This window comes from Megalobrama amblycephala, linkage group LG7, assembly GCF_018812025.1.
Source record: "Megalobrama amblycephala isolate DHTTF-2021 linkage group LG7, ASM1881202v1, whole genome shotgun sequence".
NCBI classification, from domain to species: domain Eukaryota; kingdom Metazoa; phylum Chordata; class Actinopteri; order Cypriniformes; family Xenocyprididae; genus Megalobrama; species Megalobrama amblycephala.
Window position 1 is genome coordinate 9954256 of NC_063050.1, and position 20805 is coordinate 9975060.

Sequence of the window (20805 nt, forward strand, 5' to 3'; positions counted from 1 at the left end):
GAGGATTTGTGAATGGAGGTGAAGTGACACAACTAATGCTGGTAGGTCACATGATAATGACAGCATGTAGTTCGTCCGGATTACTTTCATACTACACACATTCATATACAGAACGTACCTTTTCCCAAAGTACTTCCTCAAGAGTATGTGATTTCTGACACAGCCAGAGTACTTGCTTCCAGCAGATTGAAGAGGGGGATACCAAATCACCAACAGAACATGAAACATCTCTCTAATCAAATATATGCCATATAAAGCAGTAGTGCAGATATATTATTCAATAAGCATCAAGACTGGAGTCAGGGATGGGCAGTATTTATGATACATGTATTTCAAATACGTATTTCAAATACAAAATAGTATTCTGTAATTTGTATTTGATAGGGTTGATGAAAATGGCTCTGTATTTTGTATCAAAATACTTTAGTGTTTTGTATTTTTGTATTTTTAAAATACTGTAAAATACTTTGTAAGAAGTCCACATGATGACATCATAAAATTGCAGCCTCTGATTGGTGCCTACTCAGTAGTTTGCAGAGACTTGCGATCAGAACAGAAAATTGATCCACATGGAAGAAGGTGGTCAAGAAACGTGCAGGCTGCCAGCTTTCCATCAATTTTTAACATGAATTGCTATAATTTTTAATAGTTCATGTTAAGTTTTGGTGTTCATTTTGGTAGCCTAGGCTAAATAGTATACCAATTTACATAATGTTCTTGAAAACACTTATACCGAACAGCAGCCCCCTATATTTATGATTAACAATCAAATGATAAATTGGTTAAAAACTAGTTGCTATGAATACAAGTGCTGTCAGTTGTCTTCTTATGAATGACTTGTTTGTCATTGTGTCAGTGTTGCTGATGCAAAGTAGGCCCTTCATTACCAAACACCAAGTAACTAAATTAGGATACAATTATGAGTCATTCGCAAACATTAAACTGTTGGTTACTTTAAAACTAACCTTCATCTTTGAGATCACAGGGATATGTGAATATTTGATCTGTTAAAGCCACAATATGTACATTTTCGCTTCTAAAGATCGCTAATTCAAAACAAAGGCGAAGCTCGATGATACCTTGATTTCACAGAATCATGGGATGTATTGTTTTCACGTCTACAGCCGGTGGAAAAGAATCGGGACAGGGCTCAGGCAGAAATCATGTTTATGGAGAGATTATTAAAGTTACTTTAGTATGAAGCAGAGCAGGACCGAATGCTGTGAGAGCAGTAACGAGCCCACTGGAGTGATTACTAATGAGAGACGAGTGCGACATACAGCTCATCAGCAGCGGATCTTTTATTATACCGCAGTCGCTTATTCCGCTTCTTTCGGTCATGTGCATGTAGGGTAAAGCAGCGCTGCTTATCATATTAGATACATTTGTGTGTTGAAAGTTGGTATAGTGCTACTCTGTGCGTTCGCTCAGCGGCTACTATAAGACACTTGTTGCACACTGCAGTAAAATAGATCGATATAAGTCATGGTAAAACATGGTACTCACGAAAAAATCAAGAAAACGAGATTCAAACAAAAAGACTTAGGGCCAGATTTACTAACAGCTTGTGGCAGCGCAAACCCTCTTTTGGCATTAAAAAATCTACTGTCGGGACATGCAGTATAAAATTATAAAAATTAGCAGTATAAAATTAGCGCTGAAAACGCGTGGACCGAGTTGTGTTTGCGGCTGACCTTATTGCATATGCATTTTTAGGAGTTTCCCTTTCAGATGCAAAATTTAGGGGAGGAGAGTATTTAAATGAATCACACAATGCGATTTACTAATGTTTGTGCTCGTCAATTTACTGGTATTTACACCATTATTTAACGCCCCGAAAAAGCATGTCTGAACCCATTTTGTGACATGGCTGCAATTCTTGCTGTTAGGAGGAGACACCGCAGAGAACAGAGAGTGCATGGAAATGCCAGAGTAAGACCTTATCCGAACATATCGTTTGCCTACATCTATATCTATAGGCCAACATGGCTTGGCAAACTATATTATACAGCATATGTGTTTGTCAGATTACATGTTAAGTTGCACCTGTGTCGACCCGCACCTGATGAGAACATTAGCATCAGGATTCAGCTCTGTTTATTTGCGACTCAACTCTAATTTGCACTGCTCTTGATATATTGCGTTAGTCATTATGTAAATGATCTGACCGTGTCTGTGTTCTTTAATTTGCATGTTAGCAGATCACGTGCAAAACTTGCCACTCCCATCAATGCATTTGTGGAATTGCACTCTCACACTAATTTGCCACGTTTAGTAAATCTGGCCCTTAATGTGTTAAGCGAAATAACATGATGAGTTTTCTGTCGATGAATGTATCCAAACAGTTGCTTCCCTGTCTAATAAAACTCATAAAATAAAATGGGAAATCGAGGGTAATGATGTCACTGATAGGCGACACATGGACACGGTGTGTGTCCTGGTTAAAATTGCTTATTTCTCTGGATTTAGAATTTCTTGAAAACATTTGGGATAATGCAAGTACACAAGTCAACAAAAAAATCTAACATTGTTTTAGTGGTTTTTGAATATTTTAATCTAAAAATCCTACATATTTGTGCCTTTAACTGGTTACATATGTCAGATTTATTGCATGACTCAGGCTATCAAACATTCTTTACTTAATCAAGTCAGTGTAATGGTGAAGGGATAGATCAAATGGGCCAACTGATGGAAGGTTTGTGTATTTTGTAGTATTTTCAAAATACAAAAATACAGTAGTTTATTTTGATACATTTAAAATTAAGGTACTTGGTATTTTATTTTAAAATACATTTTGATGTATTTTTGCCCATCCCTGACTGGAGTTCTGTGTAAAACACCTTTTAAACACTCCTACTCTCTTCTAATAAAATGGATTATTTATTCCTGAATCTCTCTCTGCACCAGGTAAAAAAACGGCTCATCTATTTATTAAAGTTTGGTGAATTGCTAAACAATTAGAGATGTTTGTAGGGCTGGAACTGGTGTTGTTCACCTTTAATAATGATCTTGATTAGAGTCATTATACACAGTTATGATCTAGTGATTACATCAAACACATGTTAGTGATCTTACATGATGTATTTCCTGTATTTGGCTCAAGTGTTCAAGTAGGTGTGCACACACCTGATGGGACACAATTATAGTCTTGGAAAATTTGCAAGTTTACAGAGCTTTTTTATTTTCAATACTTTGCATTTTAAAATGAACGTCTAAATCTGATTTACCACCAAATTATATGTGAACTCCCAAACATAATGCATGATGGGATATGCTTAGCCTAAGAAGTGGTATTCAAGATAGTGTGGGTTAAGTGTTATTTTAGGACACTGCACTTTGGCATTTTTAAGACATCGGACAAACTTGCACACTTTCTGTCTTGTACACGAGCTCTCAAAGGGCCAAGACCGCAAGTGTGGGTATTTGGACAGGTCATTACTTTCACTTCCCCCTTTATTAACATCTCTCTCTCTCTCTCTCTCTCTCTCTCTCTCTCTCTCTCTCTCTCAGAGGAAGTGGGCATTTCCGTCACATTCAGCACTTCATGTTAAACTTGTAACCAGGAAAGAAACACTCAAAACTCATCTGAACACACATCGAGAGCTTCAGAAGAACTGAATCTACTGACAACAGAGAAGATCATTTAATAAGAGAGAAGAATGAAGATCATCTTGACTTTCACTCTGCTGATGATTCCTGGTAAGAATCTGAACTCAGAGTAAATCACTAAAAACAGCACAGATTTGATGAGGAGAGTCTTTCACTTCACTTCATGATGTTCTAGTGACTGCTGAAGAAAGTTCATTTCTGTGTAGTCTCATAAATATATTAAAGTGTGTTTGATGCTGGTTTGTTGTAGGAGTCGTGAGCTCCATCAGTGTGACGGGATATTCAGGAGGAGGAGTCACGATCACATGCAATTATGATGAAGGATATACAGCAAATAAAAAGTATTTTTGTAAAGGACAGCCGCCAGGCTGCAAAGACCAAATCAAGACTGATGAGAAATATAAATGGGTTCATTCTGGAAGATTCTCTCTGTATGACGACACAAGATCAGCAGTCTTCAATGTGACCATCAGAGATCTGACTGAACTGGATTCTGGGACGTACCAGTGTGCAGTTGATATATTTGGAATAGATTCCTACACTGAAGTGAATCTGAAGGTTATAAGAGGTGAGTAACTGAGAGCCTCAAACCCATGATGATCTCCACAACATCACGATACTCAACACTGACTGTAATTACCAAATTCTGTAATTCACAAATGAAACTCATAACAGACTCCATCAATAACTTTTTTAACTCCTGTTGTAACACTCATAAAATAATCTTAAACAATGTCAACAGCAAAGTGATCAGATGTGTTCGCTGAAAACAAAATGATAAATGATCTAAGCTGGTGCGTGTGTGTGTGTGTGTGTGTGTGTGTGTGTGTGTGTGTGTGTGTGTGTGTGTGTGTGCGTGCGTGCGTGCGTGCGTGTGTGTGTGTGTGTGTATGTACCTAACCATAGTGCATTAAAACTGACTAAATCTCCTTTTAGGGTCATCCTTGCATGTCAGATTTTTTTTTTCTTGCATGTCAGAGCTTTTTATTGGACAGTGATCTTAAACTTGATATGCAGATTAATGTGGTTGTTAGTGTTGTTTTTTTCTCTCTCTCTCAACTTAGCCTTCTATCTGTCACATACACACTCTGGACTCTGCCTCTTTCTCACTGGTGCGTCTCAACCAGCTGATGACTCTATTTTAGGCGACATGTCAACGTCCTCATTGTACAATGTCACTACTGGTGTTTATGAACAACAGCAGAGCTGATATATTTCTCACATTATTTTCATTGTTAAACTACATTATGATAAATACTTTGTAACAAAATGGCCGACTCCCTAATCAGTGCACTGACTACTGAACTAGGGAGCTGATTGAGACACACCCACAGTCTCCCAGTCACACCCTGAACATCCACACCGGCAGCCAATCACCTGCTCACTTGAATTGGTTTAAAGACAACACACTTGCACTCACTCATGTTCGGGCCTTGTTGTTAATGTTGTTGTTGCTATTTATGTATGTTTCATGGACTCACTTGTTGGACCTGAATGTTTTTTTGTTGATGGACGATCTTTCCTGACTTTAGAAGATATGGTATTTTTGAATAATCATACTTGATCATACTCTGAAGGATTGCTTTTGGAGTGGGCTGGACAAGATCCTCAGCCTATGGATGCCAGCAGGAGATTCCAGCATGTCCTTGGCAAATTATCTGGACATTGTGACATCTACTGTCCTCCCAGCTCACTCCCACCATCATAATGCCATCGATCACTTACACCAAGCCTCATCCCCACCACGGATTGGGTGCCCTCTATGGAGCCTGTGTATGCCGGTTATTTCATCTATGCATGTGGGAATTTTGAGTGAAGCTAAATGAGGAAGTGGAAAGTCAGCATCATCCTCCAGTGTCAAAGAGTTGTGTTTCCCAGTCAGAAATAATCAACATCTTGGCTTTCACCTGTTCCCAAACACTTCCTATTCTGCTGGTTATGGTCAGATCCAAGTGTCCTGTCGGCCAGCTCCAAGTCTCCATCACTAATGCTCCCACTCTGCCTTCCACTTCCACCTTCTCCACCTGTCCCGTGTTGGCCAAAGAGGCCCTTCCTGAATTCTCTGCATGTCTGTGACAGCCAAAGAGGCTGTTTTCGAACTGTCTGCCCTGTCAAGGCCTAGGAGGCCATCATGTAACCCTTTGCCTTTGCTACCCATTTTTTTGGCCCTGTCTTTACTGGCTCCATTCATCTCCTCCTACACTGGCTCCACCTAGCAGCTTGGATCTGCCTTGGGTTCATGTTCACCAGCTCCACCCGAGTGCGTCGACTGCCTTCGACTGCTCCACCTCACACTTTCGAGCCCTTCACTCCACCTTGGCCTGTCGACCAGTCGCTCAACCTCAGCTCCACCTGGGACTATCATCCCTGCAACTCCACCGGGCTCCCTTGTCTCTCCGGCTCCACCTTGTCAGTTGTCGCTCTGCCTATGCTACAGACCTCTGGTCCTTCAGATGGGCCTTGTCCCTCCACCCCTTCAGCTCTGTTAGGCTTCTTCCTTCCGGCTCCACCTCTGTCCTCGGTTGCTCCAGCTCAGTCCTCTGGCACCCTGGCTCCATCTCATCTGCTCATCATTGTGGCGCCACCTTGGCCTTCAGGTTCTTTGGTGTCAACAGGTCTCCTTGGCTCAACCTGGGTCTCTATCTCCACCTCATCCCCCTGTTTCCACCTTGCATTTACACCAATATTCCACCATGGCTTCTCCCTCCTTCAACTTCACCATGGGCCTGTGCTCTGGTTCTCTTGGGTACTTCCTGGCTCCTTCCACCATGATGTTGAGGGATCACCTAATTATTTGGACTGGCATAGAGCCCACACACTTGCTCTCACTCATGGTCTGGACTTGTTGTTAATGTCGTTGTTGCTACTGTTTTTTTTTCTTTGAAACCCTGTTTCCTTAAAAGGAGGTTTGTTTCCCTGTTGTTTTTAACAGTGCTATATAAATTTGCCAACAACCTTCGGGAATGTCCTCATTATAAAAAAACAGTATGAAACTAAAGAGAAATTCTGTGCGAGTTGGGTTACATGTGTAGTATTAGCTTGGTAAAAACAGTGAATGTCTCAGTAAATAGTAAAGTAAAAGTGTGTGTCTGAATCTCATTGACTAAACCTTGTGTTTTTACTTTTGTGTTCAACAGATCAACCAATCAGGAGTGTGAGAGGATATTCAGGAGGAAACGTTATTATAAACTACAAATATGAGATGAAACACAAGAACCATATGAAATATTTCTGTAAAACTGGAGGTCAATGTTTTACTGTAATAATCACTAACAGAGCAGCAGGATGGGAACAGGACAGACGATTCTCCGTTCATGATGACAGATCTGCAGGTCTCTTACGTGTGTTTATCAGAGATCTGAATGAGAACGACTCTGGAGAATATCAGATTACAGTCAAAGTTTCTGAAGAATACAGTTTCTTCTCTGGGTTTAATCTGATCATCAGAGACGGTGAGACGCTTTCATTCATTTCTGCATTATTTGACAGAATCCATGAATATATCTGGTCATTGTAACATTGCTGCACTTGATTTGGATCTGAAACAGATGATTGTTGTGTGAAGAGCATCAGTCTATCAGCTGCTGCAGGAGGATCTGTGAACATCAGCTGCAAATACCCACAATCCCACATTAGTGATGTGAAGTTTCTCTGCTGGAGATCTGGAGCTGATCTCTGTGCTGAAGAGACGTCTGTGAAGGAGAGCAGAAGATGGAGTCCTGAGGGAAAGATCCAGCTGTATGATGACAGAGAAGAGCAGCTCCTGATGGGAAGCATCAGTCAAGTGACTGAACAACATTCAGAATACTGGTGTGGAGTTCAGTCTGATCAAGGACACAAGAGCTTCATCACACGAGTCCTGGTCGATGTTACAGGTGAGAAATGATGAAACAAACCAGCATCTGTAACACTTTAAGAAAAACCTCCTGAGAGTCTCAAATACAGTCAACAGTTTGATGTTTGTGTGTGTGAAACATGTCAGATGGTTCAGAAATGTGTGAAAAACATCAGCGTCTCTGAGAAAAGGGAAGTGAAGTATCTGTGAGTGATTATTGATACTGGCTTTACTGTGTTTCAGAGCAAACATCAACATCATCATCATCACTGTCACCATCACCACCATCATCCTCATCCTCCTCATCATCATCATCATCATCATCAGTCGAATCTCCAGCGATCTCATCTGTGTTTCCTGTAACAGGTACAAACTCTCTCTGAAACACAAACACACTCATCTGTTTGGTTCAGATTGTGAGTCTCTGGTGTTTTCAGGCTCTTCTCTGGTGGTCAGTGTGTCTGTGGTTCTGCTGCTGATCATCATTGGACTCGTGATCGTGATCTGGACTGTCTGCAGGAGGCGTCAGTCAAACAGTAAAACTCCTTCTTCTTCCATGTTCCATTCTGTCTATATTTTTTCACATTAATAAAACATTGAAAACAATAGTTTTTTTTTTTGTTTTTTTTTTTCATTCACTTGCTTGTTTTTGACAGACGCTGATTCCTCCTCCAAAACATCACACGTGACACCAGCCAACAATGAAGAGGTTTGTAGAATTACTGTTTATAAAACAAGATTTATGTTTTTAAATATTAAATAAGCTCTTTCTCTCCTCAGGATTATAATAATTACTGTAATTATGAGGAGGTTGAAGACACTCACAGACAATTACCCACAAACCCATCTGATTCCTCCGACAATATTTACACTAATGTTTAACAGCAGAGATCCTCACATATCTTCATCTTCATCTTCATCATCTTTATGTAATAATGACGCAGATGGTCCTGATGATGTTCATCTTTAATAACGATCATCATCCTATGATTGCTGTAAATACATGTTAGCGATCGACTGTTGATCTTTTGAAGACTTTCAGTTTGTTATTTGCTCAATATACACAACTTTCCTGCAGAAGTGATTTATGTTATTTGTTCAATATACTTAATGTCAATATCTGTATGTAATTATAAACAAAATAAAAAGATAATTGTTCTTTATAACAATGCAGTGTTATTATTTTAATATCAAATCATATTAGTACATGTGTGCAGATGAATCACTTTATGATTTGTTGAAATATTTAATGTGTTTCAGTTTCATATGCAGCAAAGTTCAGTTATTCACCATAAGGTTTTGCTGAAGTGTAATGTGATGTCTTTGTGTGTTTGCGTGTCATGATGAATCTCAGTCACGTGCTGCAGATCAGCTGTTGAACACTAGATGGAGCCACTTGACTCTCAGTTCTTAAAGGGGTGGTTCAGTGTTTTTTTTTTTTTTTTTTTTTTTCTAGGCTTGATTGTGTTTTGGGGGCACAATTTAACATGTCTTAATGCTTCGTTTTTTTTTTTGAAAACGTATTTTTCATATATTTTATCTTAATTCTACACCTCTGTTTCCACTGTCATATGAACGGCTCGTTTGACTTCCTGCTTCTATGAAGCCACTCCCTCCAAAATACGCAATGTGCTCAGATTGGTTAGCAGGTTGGTAACTGGCCCAGTGTATCGTGATTCGCTGAAGCGTCCGAAAACGCCACGCCCCTTACCAGTCATTGCTTCAGTCAAAATGTAAATAATAGCGCTTGTACTGCTGTATCAAACTGAGCCCGAATCAGACCCAGATGAAGAGGAAAAAGCAGAACCTCTGCAATTACAGCTTTTAAAGGAAGACATTCATTATATTTAAAAAAATATAAAACAATGCGTTTGAATTTGAAAGATATGTCGCGGCGCTGAGCTTCGCGTCCGGTGTGCGAGCCCCTTGAGCGGCAGCATTGGTTTTCAGCGTGAATGTTGCGAAAAACACACAAAACACATCCAAAACGGGAAAGAGCTTTGTGATTGACTGTACAAATAGCTTTGACACAAAACCTGAGGTATATATTTAAAAATTGCAGAAAGCAACAAGGAAAAAAAAAACAAATGGATCACTGCAATTCACAGAAACAGCTGGACTCCAGCAGAGAAACATGGATTTGCAGTTATCATTTTGTGTCAAATTGTTGAATTTTGAGATAAAATCATACCGTATATATTGTATTGTTATATATTAGTTTGACAACTCATCAATTAAATATTTTCCATCTTTTATTCTGCATAATTGGGTGTTTTTCAATAAACAACCCTGACAAAAACTATACTCTAAAACTATTTATGTTTTAGGGCTGGACAATATGACAATATAACATTGATATAAGTGATTATTCGGATTTAAACCTACCTATATTGTAGTTATATAAAATATTCACAGGCAGATTTGCTTTATGTATTTCCCCGCCGTCGAAATCAGGCACATATAAATGTCAGGAAACACGACTCCAGGCTGCATGTCAATATCCATGGATTAGGTTTATTTGACAAGTTGTAAGGAACACATTCAATTCCAACCTTTAGTGTAATCATTTGTTTTACTCGCGTTTTCGCAGTTTCCCCTATTAAATCCAGTCACGCAGCAGGTTCTTTTGCCACTCAGTCCAGCTGAGGGAGCACGTTTTCGGTGGGAAAGTGACGTCAATGCATACCCTCTATACTGCGCCACATGGCCTTGCCCACTTTTACCCCCTTTCCACCAGCACGAACCGGGTGCTAGTTCGGAGTTGGTTCAACTAATGAGCCTTCTAAGAACCGGTTTGCCTTTCCACGGGCTAGAGAGCCGGCACAGAGCCAGGTGTTACGTCACTGTATACGTCTCATATTTCACAGCAAAGCTGGCGCTGCAGTGCCAAACCAAAACACACCAGGCTCGTTTGAGATACATCGCTTCTCGCATAGCGATCGGCGCATGACATCAAAGCTCCGCGAGAACGATCCGAAAGCACAAGGAGTTGTATGCTCTACAAACGCTCCCGCGAATCCGCGGCACCCGCCGAATCGGTCCGATGCATCTCGAACAAGCCTTCTATCAACAATCGCGGATGTTTCACTACTGTTGATGCTCATGGTTTTGCAAAACTACATTGGCATCCAAACACGGCTCGCCGTAATTTGTATATAGACAGAGATTACAAGTGAGCTGCTATTAGCTCTATTAGCTGCTATTTCAAAAATGGTTTCTTGTTGGTCACAGTAACCCCGCCCCCAGCCCCTGATGCAAGCGGTTCTTACTTCTAGCCCAGCAACGTTTTGGTGCTACTTACGAACCACTTTTCCTGGTTTGGAGCTGGTGCTTTGTGTGTCGAAAGACAAAGAACTGATTTGAAACTTGGCTCTGGCTCCAAAGCAGCACTCAAACTGCTTTGGTGGAAAAGGGGTATCTGTTGCATGTTCCCAGGGGCAGTGTTTATGTTAATAGCAAGGGTTCATGATGTCACCAACCCGGGAAGAAGCTCGTTGTAGTCCAAACCAGTCGTTTTTGTAGGCATTAAACTGCCATAAATTTAAAATACAATATCTCTGTTTGCATTGAACTTTCAGCGCTGTAACTTTGCAGATACTGTTTATGCTCAAGCAGCAACATTACACACTAACTAAAGTTAAAAAAGTGAAATCACATTGAACCACCCCTTTAATAGAGAGCATAAAAATGAGGACAATTAACATTTATTATTTATTACTTTATATAGCCTAAAGGGCTACACACAAATAGGCTTTTTTTGTAGCTTAAATATTTTAATTGAGGAAGGAATTATAGAAAAAGAGCCGCTTTGTATGAATTGATTGAAAAAAAAAAAACTGATTAAAAAAAAAAAAACATGGGTGTAATTTTTTTATTTATTTTTTTTTGGTGCACAAAAAGTATTCTATTTGCTTCATAACATTAAGGTTGAACGATTGGAGTCACATAAACTGTTTTAAATATGTTTTTAGTAGCTTTCTGGGAATTGAAAAAGGGAGTGTTATTGCTGGCCATGGCCTTACTGAGTCATCGGATTTCATCAAAATGATCTTAATTTGTGTTCTGAAGATGAATGAATGTCTTACAGCTGTGGAACGACATGAGGGTGAGTAATTAATGACTTTATTTTCATTTGTGGGTGAACTAACCCTTTAACCGAGTCTCATCTGAAATCATATACTTCCCTAAGCGAAAAACATGTGACAAAAGAAGTATGTGCAAAATCACAGTACTCATAAAAGTGTAAACAAAAAGCAGCCGGATGACCTGCTACTTCCGGCAAGATCCTGAAGTGTGCATACAATGGATGTTTCACTATCCCATGAGGCCACAGGAGAGGATTTGTGAATGGAGGTGAAGTGACACAACTAATGCTGGTAGGTCACATGATAATGACAGCATGTAGTTCGTCCGGATTACATTCATACTACACACATTCATATACAGAACGTACCTTTTCCCAAAGTACTTCCTCCAGAGAGTATGTGATTTCTGACACAGCCAGAGTACTTGCTTCCAGCAGATTGAAGAGGGGGATACCAAATCACCAACAGAACATGAAACATCTTTCTAATCAAATATATGCCATATAAAGCAGTAGTGCAGATATATTATTCAATAAACATCAAGACTGGAGTTCTGTGTAAAACACCTTTTAAACACTCCTACTCTCTTCTAATAAAATGGATTATTCATTCCTGAATCTCTCTCTGCACCAGGTAAAAAACGGCTCATCTATTAAAGTTTGGTGAATTGGTAAACCATTAGAGATGTCCTGTAGAGCTGGAACTGGTGTTGTTCACCTTTAATAATGATCTTGACTAGAGTCATTATATACAGTTATGATCTAGTGATTACATCAATACATATTAGTCATCATCCATTTTCAGTTTATTTGCTCAACATACACAACTACTGTTGTGAAGTGACTTTGCTCAAGATACTTAAAAAAAGTATGTATTTGTGTACAAGTAAAGATATCGATCCTATCAAAATCTGTGTAAAAACAACTTATATTTAACAAAAGAAAATGACGTACGGGTAGTACAAATTTATATGACTGTTTAAGCCCCGCCCCTCACTTCCGTTCTGTGGCTGCGGTTCTGCAGCTGGATACTATTGCCTACTCTCAGTTGAACTTCAGGCGAGGCTAGGCGCATCTCAAACAAGCCTATTCACACTTGGGGTCATTGCACTTACATGATGTATTTCCTGTATTTAGCTCAAGTGTTCAAGTAGGTGTGGACACACCCGATGGGACATACTTATAGTCTTGCAAAATTTGCAAGTTTTTTATTTTCAGCACTTTGCATTTTAAAATAAACTTCTAAATGTCTGTTCAGTCGCTATGTAACTAACAGAAGACACAATTTTAAGATTGTGGTGCTTCTAATTAAGTGATAAAAAGCAGTTGCAAATGTTGCAAAAGACACACCCCCTTACCCATATTTGCACCAATAAAATGTGCAACACGTTATGATTTACTACCAAATTATATGCAATTAATTTAACTTACAGTCAAATGTTTTCCTGGAATGTTTCAATTTTGGGGCATGTGAGCTCCCAAACATAATGCATGATGGGATATGCTTAGCCTAAGAAGTGGTATTCAAGATAGTGTGGGTTAAGTGTTATTTTAGGACACTGCAATTTGGCATTTTTAAGACCTCGGACAAACTGTGTGGGTATTTGGACAGGTCATTACTTTCACTTCCCCCTTTATTAACATCTCTCTCTCTCTCTCTCTCTCTCTCTCTCTCTCAGAGGAAGTGGGCGTCTCCGTCACATTCAGCACTTCATGTTAAACTTGTAACCAGGAAAGAAACACTCAAAACTCATCTGAACACACATCGAGAGCTTCAGAAGAACTGAATCTACTGACAACAGAGAAGATCATTTAATAAGAGAGAAGAATGAAGATCATCTTGACTTTCACTCTGCTGATGATTCCTGGTAAGAATCTGAACTCAGAGTAAATCACTAAAAACAGCACAGATTTGATGAGGAGAGTCTTTCACTTCACTTCATGATGTTCTAGTGACTGCTGAAGAAAGTTCATTTCTGTGTAGTCTCATAAATATATTAAAGTGTGTTTGATGCTGGTTTGTTGTAGGAGTCGTGAGCTCCATCAGTGTGACGGGATATTCAGGAGGAGGAGTCACGATCAAATGCAAATATGATGAAGGATATACAGCAAATAAAAAGTATTTTTGTAAAGGACAGTGGTCAGACTGCACAGACCAAATCAAGACTGATGAGAAATATAAATGGGTTCATTCTGGAAGATTCTCTCTGTATGACGACACAAGATCAGCAGTCTTCACTGTGACCATCAGAGATCTGAGAGAACAGGATTCTGACACGTACTGGTGTGGAACTGATATATATGCAAAAAAAGATTTATACACTGAAGTGAATCTGAAGGTTATAAGAGGTGAGTAACTGAGAGCCTCAAACCCATGATGATCTCCACAACATCACGATACTCAACACTGACTGTAATTACTGCTGTTCACACGTGAAACTCATAACAGACTCCATCAGTAACCTTTTTTAACTCCTGTTGTAACACTCATAAAATAATCTTAAACAATGTCAACAGCAAAGTGATCAGATGTGTTCGCTGAAAACAAAATGATAAATGATCTAAGCTGGTGTGTGTGTGTGTGTGTGTGTACCTAACCATAGTGCATTAAAACTGGCTAAGTCTCCTTTTAGGGTCATCCTTGTATGTCAGATATACATTTTATTGGACAGTGATCTTAAAGGGGTGGTTCAGTGTTTTTTTTTTTTTCTAGGCTTGATTGTGTTTGTGGGGCACAGTTTAACATGCTTAATGCTTCATTTTTTTTTTTTTTTTTTTTTTTTTTTTATGAAAACGCTGTATTTTTCATATATTTTACCTTTATTCTACACTTTTGTTTCCACAATCATATGAACGGCTCGTTTGACTTCCTGCTTCTATGAAGTCGCTCCCTCCGAAATACGGAATCTGCTTTAACTGGCCCAGTGTATCGTGATTCGCTGAAGCGTCCGGAAACGCCACGCCCCTTACCATTAGTTGCTTCAGTGGAAATGTAAATAATAGCGCTTATACTGCTGTATCAAATTGAGCCCGAATCAGACCCAGATGAAGAGGGTCAAGCAGAACCTCTGCAATCGCAGCTTTTAAAGGAAGTTTATGAATGGTATTTCATTTAGTATTTGTGTCAAAGTGTTTAGATGCTGTCACTGCTGTTTGTTAGCTTTCAATATACAGTTTTATCCTGATTAAAGCTTTACTGTAGCTGAATACATGACTGAGTAGCATTTTTGTAAAGGTATTGTTTAATTTATAGCATGAACAACTGTTTGTCTATGAACATAGACGTTTGTTGTTGAAGTATGCACTAGAATTTAGCTAACTGGCTAGTGAAGCAAAAAAAAGTTGGTCTTTGTTTATGTCCTTGATGCAACCAAAAAAAAGCAACAGAACTATACATTTAAAAGACATGTACAAACAATAAAACGTACTTACAGTTTGAAGCCAATAAACAGCAGCTTCTGCTTTTAAAGTGGGAACTGCTTCTTTCAGTAATAGCCTTTGTGCAAATCCAGCATTGAACTCATGTAGATTCTGGAAGCTTCTTCAGTGGCGCATCCAGTGTAGAAAATATCACAGATTGTGTTTTTTTTTTTTTTTTTTTTTCTCTCAACTTAGCCTTCTATCTGTCACATACACACTCTGGACTCTGCCTCTTTCTCACTGGTGCGTCTCAACCAGCTTCCTAGGTCGTGAATCAGTATATTTTGTACACAAAACAGGCACTGGTAAGGACAGTAAGGACCCTGACTCACTAAACATCGGGACACTGATGACTGATGACGACATGTCAACGTCCTCATTGTACAATGTCACTACTGGTGTTTATGAACAACAGCAGAGCTGATATATTTCTCACATTATTTTCAATGTTAAACTACATTATGATAAATACTTTGTAACAAAATGGCCGACTCCCTAATCAGTGCACTGACTACTGAACTAGGGAGCTGATTGAGACACACCCACAGTCTCCCAGTCACACCCTGAACATCCACACCGGCAGCCAATCACCTGCTCACTTGAATTGGTATAAAGACAACACACTTGCACTCACTCATGTTCGGGCCTTGTTGTTAATGTTGTTGTTGCTATTTATGTATGTTTCATGGACTCACTTGTTGGACCTGAATGTTTTTTTTGTTGATGGACGATCTTTCCTGACTTTAGAAGATATGGTATTTTTGAATAATCATGCTTGATCATACTCTGAAGGATTGCTTTTGGAGTGGGCTGGACAAGATCCTCAGCCTATGGATGCCAGCAGGAGATTCCAGCATGTCCTTGGCAAATTATCTGGACATTGTGACATCTACTGTCCTCCCAGCTCACTCCCACCATCATAATGCCATCGATCACTTACACCAAGCCTCATCCCCACCACGGATCCAGATCCAGAGCTGGAGCTGATGGCCTCCACGGACTAGATGGCAGAGCTGGTGCCCTCTATGGAGCCTGTGTATGCCGGTTATTTCATCTATGCATGTGGGAATTTTGAGTGAAGCTAAATGAGGAAGTGGAAAGTCAGCATCATCCTCCAGTGTCAAAGAGTTGTGTTTCCCAGTCAGAAATAATCAACATCTTGGCTTCCACCTGTTCCCAAACACTTCCTATTCTGCTGGTTATGGTCAGATCCAAGTGTCCTGTCGGCCAGCTCCAAGTCTCCATCACTAATGCTCCCACTCTGCCTTCCACTTCCACCTTCTCCACCTGTCCCGTGTTGGCCAAAGAGGCCCTTCCTGAATTCTCTGCATGTCTGTGACAGCCAAAGAGGCTGTTTTCGAACTGTCTGCCCTGTCAAGGCCTAGGAGGCCATCATGTAACCCTTTGCCTTTGCTACCCATTTTTTTGGCCCTGTCTTTACTGGCTCCATTCATCTCCTCCTACACTGGCTCCACCTAGCAGCTTGGATCTGCCTTGGGTTCATGTTCACCAGCTCCACCTGAGTGCGTCGACTGCCTTCGACTGCTCCACCTCACACTTTCAAGCCCTTCACTCCACCTTGGCCTGTCGACCAGTCGCTCAGTCCCAGGTGGAGCCGAGGTTATCATCCCTGCAACTCCACCAGGCTCCCTTGTCTCTCCGTCTCCACCTTGTCAGTTGTCGCTCTGCCTATGCTACAGACCTCTGGTCCTTCAGATGGGCCTTGTCCCTCCACCCCTTCAGCTCTGTTAGGCTTCTTCCTTCCGGCTCCACATCTGTCCTCGGTTGCTCCAGCTCAGTCCTCTGGCACCCTGGCTCCATCTCATCTGCTCATCATTGTGGCGCCACCTTGGCCTTCAGGTTCTTTGGTGTCAACAGGTCTCCTTGGCTCCACCTGGGTCTCTATCTCCACCTCAGTCAGTCATCCCCCTGTTTCCACCTTGCATTTACACCAATATTCCACCATGGCTTCTCCCTCCTTCAACTTCACCATGGGCCTGTGCTCTGGTTCTCTTGGGTACTTCCTGGCTCCTTCCACCATGATGTTGAGGGATCACCTAATTATTTGGACTGGCATAGAGCCCACACACTTGCTCTCACTCATGGTCTGGACTTGTTGTTAATGTCGTTGTTGCTACTGTTTTTTTTTCTTTGAAACCCTGTTTCCTTAAAAAGAGGTTTGTTTCCCTGTTGTTTTTAACAGTGCTATATAAATTTGCCAACAACCTTCGGGAATGTCCTCATTATAAAAAAACAGTATGAAACTAAAGAGGAATTCTGTGTGAGTTGGTTTACATGTGTAGTATTAGCTTGGTAAAAACAGTGAATGTCTCAGTAAATAGTAAAGTAAAAGTGTGTGTCTGAATCTCATTGACTAAACCTTGTGTTTTTACTTTTGTGTTCAACAGATCAACCAATCAGGAGTGTGAGAGGATATTCAGGAGGAAACGTTATTATAAACTACAAATATGAGATGAAACACAAGAACCATGTGAAATATTTCTGTAAAACTGGAGGTCAATGTTTTACTGTAATAATCACTAACAGAGCAGCAGGATGGGAACAGGACAGACGATTCTCCGTTCATGATGACAGATCTGCAGGTCTCTTACGTGTGTTTATCAGAGATCTGAATGAGAACGACTCTGGAGAATATCAGATTACAGTCAAAGTTTCTGAAGAATACGGTTTCTTCTTTGGGTTTAATCTGATCATCAGAGACGGTGAGACACTTTCATTCATTTCTGCATTATTTGACAGAATCCATGAATATATCTGGTCATTGTAACATTGCTGCACTTGATTTGGATCTGAAACAGATGCTTGTTGTGTGAAGAGCATCAGTCTATCAGCTGCTGCAGGAGGATCTGTGAACATCAGCTGCAAATACCCACAATCCCACATTAGTGATGTGAAGTTTCTCTGCTGGAGATCTGGAGCTGATCTCTGTGCTGAAGAGACGTCTGTGAAGGAGAGCAGAAGATGGAGTCCTGAGGGAAAGATCCAGCTGTATGATGACAGAGAAGAGCAGCTCCTGACGGGAAGCATCAGTCATGTGACTGAACAACATTCAGAATACTGGTGTGGAGTTCAGTCTGATCAAGGACACAAGAGCTTCATCACACGAGTCCTGATCCATGTTACAGGTGAGAAATGATGAAACAAACCAGCATCTGTAACACTTTAAGAAAAACCTCCTGAGAGTCTCAAATTGCTCAAATACAGTCAACAGTTTGATGTTTGTGTGTGTGAAACATGTCAGATGGTTCAGAAATGTGTGAAAAACATCAGCGTCTCTGAGAAAAGGGAAGTGAAGTATCTGTGAGTGATTATTGATACTGGCTTTACTGTGTTTTAGAGCAAACATCAACACCATCATCATCACTGTCACCATCACCACCATCCTCCTCCTCCTCCTCCTCCTCCTCCTCCTCCTCCTCATCACCATCACCATCACCACCATCATCCTCATCCTCATCATCATCACCATCATCATCAGTTGAATCTCCAGCGATCTCATCTGTGTTTCCTGTAACAGGTACAAACTCTCTCTGAAACACAAACACACTCATTTGTGTGGTTCAGATTGTGAGTCTCTGGTGTTTTCAGGCTCTTCTCTGGTGGTCAGTGTGTCTGTGGTTCTGCTGCTGATCATCATTGGACTCGTGATCGTGATCTGGACTGTCTGCAGGAGGCGTCAGTCGAACAGTAAAACTCCTTATTCTTCCATGTTCCATTCTGTCTATATTTTTTCACATTAATAAAACATTGAAAACAATAGTTTTTTTTCTTTTTTTTTTTTTTTTTTTTCATTCACTTGCTTGTTTTTGACAGACGCTGATTCCTCCTCCAAAACATCTCACGTGACACCAGCCAACAATGAAGAGGTTTGTAGAATTACTGTTTATAAAACAAGATTTATGTTTTTAAATATTAAATAAGCTCTTTCTCTCCTCAGGTTTATAATAATTACTGTAATTATGAGGAGGTTGTAGACACTCACAGACAATTACCCACAAACCCATCTGATTCCTCCGACAATATTTACACTAATGTTTAACAGCAGAGATCCTCACATATCTTCATCTTCATCTTCATCATCTTTATGTAATAATGATGCAGATGGTCCTGATGATGTTCATCTTTAATAACGATCAGGATTAGAGTCAACATATGCAGTTATGATCCTACGATTGCTGTAAATACATGTTAGCGATCGACTGTCGATCTTTTGAAGACTTTCAGTTTGTTATTTGCTCAATATACAAAACTTTCCTGCAGAAGTGATTTATGTTATTTGTTCAACATACTTAAAAATGTCAATATGTGTATGTAATTATGAACAAAATAAAAGATAATTGTTCTTTATAACAATGCAGTGTTATTATTTTAATATCAAATCATATTAGTACATGTGTGCAGATGAATCACTTTATGATTTGTTGAAATATTTAATGCGTTTCAGTTTCATATGCAGCTCTAGAAGTTCAGTTATTCACCATAAGGTTTTGTTGAAGTGTAATGTGATGTCTTTGAGAACAGGAGCTCATCTGAACAGACTGAGTGTTTGTGTGTCATGATGAATCAGTCACGTGCTGCAGATCAGCTGTTGAACACTAGATGGAGCCACTTGACTCTTGACTCTTGACTCTTGACTCTTGACTCTTGAGCCACTTGAGTTCTTAATGGAGAGCATAAAAATGAGGACAATTAACATTGAGGAAGGAATTATAGAAAAAGCCGCTTTGTATGAATTGATTAAAAAAAAAACAAAAAAAAAAACATGGGTGTATTTTTTTTTTTTTTCTTCTTTTGCAAGAAACCCATAGCGATTTAAGCAATGAAGTAGAATGAAAAATGTGGTGGGAGGGTAAGATCTTTTCAAGTCATTGCTCTAAACTAAGTGGAGGTGTTGCAATTTTGTTTGCAAGGAAGTTTAATATGACTAATATTTATTCTTATGAGATAGATATGGGCAGACTTTTGGTTGAACAGGTAATGGGGTTTCCTTTTCTTTTCATTAATGTTTACTCACCAAATAATGGAGCAGAAAGTGTTTTTTTTTTTTTTTTTTTTTTTGTGAATTAATAAAACGTGAAAATGCATGTATGGTTCTTGGAATTGTACTTTAGATTTTACAGTGGACCGAAATGGTGACTTATCTGATGTATTGGGGGTGAAACACGCAACAGCGAAGCAATATGTACAGTTAAGCAGATGATTAAGTTTCACGTCAAGTGTTTTTGTCCCATAGAAAACCATTATAACCAGTTTCTGGGCTTACTGACTTAATGCCAATGGCCACTAGACGGCGTCTGTGCGCTACCTTTTTAACATCCGTCTCCTGCAGTCACGTGATCAGCTGCTGTCCGCGGTGCTGAACATCATCTAAACACTAAAGGGAGCCACTTATCTTACATTTGTCTCCATTTAACATAAGTTAAAAGTTAAATATTTACCATATCAATACATTACAAATATTTACCATATTAATCGATCAGAAACATTTATCAGGTGTCCACTAGATGTCCAGTGACTTACTTTCACTTCCTTCTTTATTAATCAAATTCAATTTCAAATTAAATTTGCTTTATTGGCATGACATATTTAGGTACATATTACTAAAGCATTGCATAAAGCAAAACAAAAAGAAACAAACAAGAACATATATAAAATGCATTCATACATTCATATATATATATATATATATATATATATATATATATATATATATATATATATATATATATATATATATATATAAATTAATAAATTCCTGTGTGTTGTATTTCTGACTGGGGTGAGATATTCAGCCAGACTGTACTCTCTGTTAGATTAAGGTAACACTGGAGACGAC

At 39.5% G+C, this 20805-nt stretch overlaps 2 protein-coding genes across 6 annotated transcripts in view; both read left to right on the forward strand.

Moving 5' to 3' along the window:
- The window catches only part of LOC125271244 (polymeric immunoglobulin receptor-like), a 477349-nt gene that overhangs the window by 121519 nt on the left and 335025 nt on the right, over positions 1-20805 (forward strand). The gene's annotated exons all lie outside the window — the stretch shown is intronic.
- Positions 3520-19243, forward strand: LOC125271230 (polymeric immunoglobulin receptor-like). 3 transcript variants are annotated; one of them, XM_048195267.1, is made up of 9 exons: positions 3561-3699; positions 13208-13396; positions 13557-13877; positions 17357-17671; positions 17768-18094; positions 18307-18486; positions 18558-18656; positions 18783-18835; positions 18907-19243. In XM_048195267.1, the coding sequence occupies exons 2-9, from the start codon at positions 13357-13359 to the stop codon at positions 19006-19008; spliced, it is 1437 nt and encodes a 478-aa protein (XP_048051224.1). In that variant the 5' UTR covers positions 3561-3699; positions 13208-13356; the 3' UTR covers positions 19009-19243. The 3 variants fall into 3 exon arrangements, with proteins under 3 accessions (XP_048051225.1, XP_048051226.1, XP_048051224.1); XM_048195268.1 differs by lacking the exons at positions 13208-13396; positions 13557-13877; positions 17357-17671; ... (3 more) ...; positions 18783-18835; positions 18907-19243 and adding exons at positions 3860-4177; positions 6747-7061; positions 7158-7484; ... (2 more) ...; positions 8101-8153; positions 8225-8611 and having other exon boundaries at positions 3520-3699; XM_048195269.1 differs by lacking the exons at positions 13208-13396; positions 13557-13877; positions 17357-17671; ... (3 more) ...; positions 18783-18835; positions 18907-19243 and adding exons at positions 3860-4177; positions 7158-7484; positions 7688-7810; ... (1 more) ...; positions 8101-8153; positions 8225-8611 and having other exon boundaries at positions 3521-3699.